The sequence below is a fragment of the Quercus suber genome, unplaced genomic scaffold (assembly GCF_002906115.3).
Source record: "Quercus suber isolate HL8 unplaced genomic scaffold, Cork oak 2.0 scaffold_545, whole genome shotgun sequence".
Classification (NCBI taxonomy): Eukaryota; Viridiplantae; Streptophyta; class Magnoliopsida; order Fagales; family Fagaceae; genus Quercus; species Quercus suber.
Window position 1 is genome coordinate 341,001 of NW_027069993.1, and position 5,405 is coordinate 346,405.

The 5,405-nt window shown below is 37.5% G+C and overlaps 1 protein-coding gene across 1 annotated transcript; it reads left to right on the forward strand.

The window, feature by feature from the left end:
* Window positions 1-1,841: 1,841 nt before the first annotated feature.
* Window positions 1,842-5,073, forward strand: LOC111990524 (multiple C2 domain and transmembrane region protein 5). Its single transcript, XM_024022308.2, is given in 15 exon segments — window positions 1,842-1,966; window positions 2,241-3,113; window positions 3,116-3,154; window positions 3,157-3,369; window positions 3,372-3,473; window positions 3,476-3,529; window positions 3,532-3,660; window positions 3,663-3,884; window positions 3,887-3,943; window positions 3,946-4,104; window positions 4,107-4,194; window positions 4,196-4,245; window positions 4,248-4,649; window positions 4,652-4,828; window positions 4,831-5,073. Coding segments are annotated over 14 exon segments (2,271 nt in total). The 5' UTR covers window positions 1,842-1,966; window positions 2,241-2,569; the 3' UTR covers window positions 4,866-5,073.
* Window positions 5,074-5,405: the final 332 nt, after the last annotated feature.

Consider the following 5,405-nt stretch of genomic DNA (forward strand, 5'->3'; position numbering starts at 1 on the left):
TCTTTTTCATTATTAATAAATTGATGATCAAAACTGATAAGATAGCTTAAAAATTAATTAACAACACTTCCATTGGCTTCCCAAATGACCTTGATTGCCATTAGTTTCCTTCACTGTTTACATTTTTGGTTCGGTGTTGTCAAAGGGATAACTTTGAGCAAAGTCATACCTATAAACACACTATTTTTTTGCTTAATTTAAAATCTGATAGTATATAATTATATGTATGTATAAATATATCTTATGTTATTATGTTTTATTATCTCAAACTGACACACAGGCAAACCCCATTAATGGTTTAAACACACTATTTTATTCTGTGCGTATTTATTTACACAGGCAAACCCCATTAATGGTCCCTTTTTACTCTTCCCTCCAGCTGCAATCACTGACATGCAATGCAAGTTAGCATGAAATCACAGATATAAAGGACCAATGACCAAAGGAGTCGTTTCTGTACATTTTGAAGGCACTTGGCTTCTTTAGATTGATGGTTATAGTGGATCCTGTCACTGCTCTTCTACTTCAAAGAGAAGTAGGTCCTACAGTGCAGCTGGATCACATTTAATAAAAGCCATTATTCAGTCAAATTATTGAGTTCATCTGTGTACTTCTTTGTCTTCTTCTCGCGTGAAAATGGATCACTAAAAACACTGCTTTTATTAGGTACCAAACGAAACAAGTCATGCTAAAAGTTGTGAAATATATAATATTTTGTGCATGTACTGCTTGTAAATTGTTTGGCATGATTACGTGAATAGACCAGATAACACATGATTAGCTGTAACTTTGTTAAGTGTTTAAAATCTAGTATTAAAAAATTGGGAAAGGCCTTGCTGAATTCAAGGATATATGACAGTAAAAAGAAAGGGACAAGCGTTCAAAGGCTAATGCACATGATTAAGTGAACTTTAAATATATATCTTTTTTTAATTTACTGTTACGTACTCCGCAGCTAAACTTTTCCCTAAAAAATTCAAGATTTGTTCATTTAATAGTCATGACGATTAACCAAAATGTTGTACCATGTATGAAGTTAAAATCTCATAACAAAGTTGGAAGGCATGCCAAAAGACAAACGAGTGCACCTATTTGCAATAAAAAACAGAGATGTTTGAAATCATAAAAATCTTAATAGATTATCCAGAATTAAACCAGTATTTAATTCAAATATACTTTGATCTTTATCTTTAGGTCTTTGCATCCTTATTCGTTGATTGGGAAGCAGCACTAGTGAATCCTTAAAGCCCATCTATGCCCAAAATATGACTTGAGAAAACCAAGAAGAGAAAATAATTTTTCATCTCCAAGAAAGACCAGTCTCCAACCAAACCAACTGTCCCAGCATGTGCCAAAACCGACCACAATCCTCGCATGTACGTGTGCCCAGGTTTTCCTATGAAAAAAAACAAAAAAAAAACTACAATAAAAAGGTTAAAAAGTTGGTACCATCAACTGTGTACATAGGCCCTCTTTCTGTGTTCTTTATAGAGATTCAGTCTTTCACAGATCTCAGTCCCCACACACACAGTTACCTACTTTCTATGTTAGCTAACACTTCAGCTTCCTTAGCTTCACTTTCATATTTTTTATTGTTCTAATGAAAACATAGATTTTCATTGCTGCACATTGAAGAAAACTCTCTCTTCCACTGTGTCAGGTCAGTCATCAGTGTTTAACTGGAGTTTTGAGTGTGAGTGTGTGTGTGTGAGAACTAGAAGTACCTTCCATTTCTTTAACATGTTCAGTTCAAGTTCAGCAATGCTTGTAATAGATATTCTTGAAGTTGGTTTGAGTAGTTGTTGAAAAACGGTGTTTCTTTCAGAGTAAGTAGTGGCTGTTGAGACTATTGTACAAGTTTACTTGTACTTTGAGCTAACTCCTTCTACTTGGTCTTTTCATGGGGTTTTTTTAACAGTCAAATATCAACTTCTCACCCATTTTCTCAAAGTTCATTCTAACAAATGTATGATTTCTTTTCTCTTAACGCTCTGTTTGGTTGCCTAGAAAATGCATGAATAGATAGAAAAATGCGAACTTTGACATTGTGTTTTAGCCGACTTTAATTTGCCTACTAAGCTTTTGTGATTGTTTCTTGATTTCACTTATTGTAGACCCAAAAATTTAACCAAGAAATCATAAAGTTTCAAGCTTTTCTTTCTTTCTTTCCCTTTCTCACAGAATAAAACGGAGGGATGTGTGGTAATAGTAACTTATGCTTTCTTGCTTTGATTTTGCAGGTTGTTGCACTTTCAAGTTCAATCTTTCAAGGAGATACGCTAAGTGTTACTCTATTACTTTGTTGTGTGCTAGAATTGATTAGCTTCTTTTTCCTTCAATTCCTTCCTTTCTTGGTTCATAACAATTACAGTAGCCTACTTCCTCTGTCTCTTTGGTATCTTTTTTGAAGTCATCCCATGTGTAAAATTGGAATTTGGGTCATTGAAAAAGTTGAGTTTTCATTAATAGTCATATAAGTTCTGTAACTCCTAATTTTGCTTCAAGATTTTGGTCTGAAAATCCCAATTTTCTGCATCCACTCTGGTTTATCAGTGTAAAATTGAAAAAAATGCAGAAGCCACAGCAACCTGTAGAATTTGCTCTTAAGGAGACCACGCCCAAAATTGGCGCGGGTGCAGTCACTGGTGATAAGCTCTCTTGTACGTATGACCTTGTTGAGCAAATGCAGTACCTTTATGTTCGTGTTGTCAAAGCCAAGGATTTGCCTGGTAAAGATATTACTGGTAGTTGTGATCCCTATGTTGAAGTGAAACTTGGAAATTACAAGGGAGTCACTAAACATTTTGAGAAGAAGTCCAACCCTGAATGGAATCAGGTTTTTGCTTTCTCAAAAGAACGAATTCAAGCTTCGGTTTTGGAAGTGGTGCTGAAGGATCATGATGTTGTGCTAGATGATTTCATGGGCAGGATTATGTTTGAACTCAATGACATCCCGAAACGTGTTCCACCAGATAGCCCGTTGGCACCACAGTGGTATAGACTGGAGGATCGGAAGGGGGATAAGGTTAAAGGAGAGCTGATGCTGGCTGTTTGGATGGGAACTCAAGCGGATGAAGCATTTCCTGATGCATGGCATTCAGATGCTGCCACTGTTGGCCCGATGGTGTTGCATTAATTCGATCAAAGGTGTATCTTTCCCCAAGCTTTGGTATGTGAGGGTCAATGTGATTGAAGCTCAAGACTTGGTACCTAGTGATAAAACTAGATACCCTGAAGTTTTTGTGAAGGCTATTCTTGGAAATCAGGCATTGAGGACTAGAACATCACAAATTAAGGGTATCAATCCCATGTGGAATGAGGACTTACTCTTTGTTGTTGCTGAACCATTTGAGGAACACTTGATTCTGACTGTGAAGATAGGGTGGGATCAAACAAAGATGAAATCTTGGGGAAGTGTGTGATTCCTTTGCATAATATACAGAGGAGGTTAGACCATAAGCCTGTGAACACTAGGTGTTTAACCTTGAGAAGCATATGATTGTAGAAGGGGAGCAGAAGAAGGAGACTAAATTGCAAGTAGGATTCATTTGAGGCTATGCTTGGATGGTGGGTACCATGTTTTGGATGAATCTACACACTATAGTAGCGATCTTAGGCCAACAGCAAAGCAATTGTGGAAGTCCAGCATTGGGATTTTGGAGCTGGGGTTATTAGTGCTCAGGGGTTGATGCCAATGAAGACGAAAGATGGCCGTGGAACAACAGATGCTTTCTGTGTAGCTAAATATGGGCAGAAATGGGTCCGGACAAGGACAATTGTGGATAGCTTCATTCCAAAGTGGAATGAACAATACATTTGGGAGGTTTTCGACCCATGTACTGTCCTTACAATAGGTGTGTTTGATAATGGTCATATACATGGAGGGGTAAGGATTCAAGAATTGGGAAGGTGAGGATTCGGCTATCAACCCTTGAAACTGATAGGTTTACACGCACTCATATCCACTTCTGGTCCTACATCATCCTTCAGGGGTGAAGAAGATGGGTGAAATTCAATTGGCTGTGAGATTCTCATGCTCATCTTTGATTAATATGTTGCATATATATTCACACCCATTGTTGCCAAAAATGCACTACATTCATCCTTGTCTGTTATTCAGCTTGATAGCTTGAGGCACCAGGCTATGCAAATTGTATCCATGAGACTGAACCGTGCTGAACCACCATTGAGAAAGAGGTGGTGAATATATGCTAGATGTGGATTCACATATGTGGAGTATGAGGAGAGCAAAGCTAACTTTTTCAGAATTATGGGAGTTCTAAGTGGGTTGATTGCAGTTGGAAAATGGTTTGATTCAATCTGCCATTGGAAGAACCCTCTTACAACCGTTCTAATTCACATCCTTTTTATTATATTAGTCCTTTATCCTGAACTCATACTTCCAACTATATTTCTGTACCTTTTTTTGATTGGAATTTGGAACTACCGATGGAGAGCTCGACACCCTCCTCACATGGACACACGGCTGTCACATGCTGATGTTGTTCATCCTGATGAACTCGATGAAGAGTTTGATACATTCCCTACTTCCAAGCCAGCAGATACAGTTAGGATGAGATATGATCGATTGAGAAGTATTGCAGGGAGGGTTCAGACAGGTGGTGACATGGCTACTCAAGGGGAAAGGTTCAATCTCTGCTCAGCTGGAGAGATCCAAGAGCGACCACTTTATTCGTTACCTTTTGTTTCATTGCTGCCATTGTTCTCTATGTTACTCCATTCCAAGTTATTGCCCTTCTCATAGGATTGTATGTCTTAAGGCATCCCAGGTTCCGCCATAAACTTCCTTCCGTGCCACTCAACTTCTTCAGAAGTTACCTGCAAGATCGGACAGCATGTTATGATATATCATATATGAGTACGAATAGCCTCCAAAGCTCTAGTCTCGCCACTATCAAGTTTCTCATAAAATTTGTGAAGATATATATTGCAGCAGCAGGTAGGCAGCAAAGAATGAATCTTTCTTTCATTAATATTAGTTGGCTGTGAGTACATGGTCCTGATCGTTTGTAATTTTCCTCAGTTTGTTATTTAATTGTCCATTGGGATTAATGAGTTTTGATTTCTAAGTTTCAATTTGAATATAATCGATGTATAATAATCACCTAATATATGCATGTTGCTTCCCAATAGTTCTCAGTTTTTGGACTTTAGAATAAGTCTGATGTAACTCCAGGGCTTATGAATGAAATTGTTCTTTCTGCTTCCATGACATTCTAATTTCCAACATTGTTTAGAAATGGAATTGGTGTTATATTTACAAATGAAGGTGACTTTTACTGACATCATATGCTAAAATCCCTAATAAGGGTTTTGAAATTTTTAAAGACTTAATACACATTGCATATAAATGGGCTTAAATTAAAGAGCTAGGGCTGTGGCAA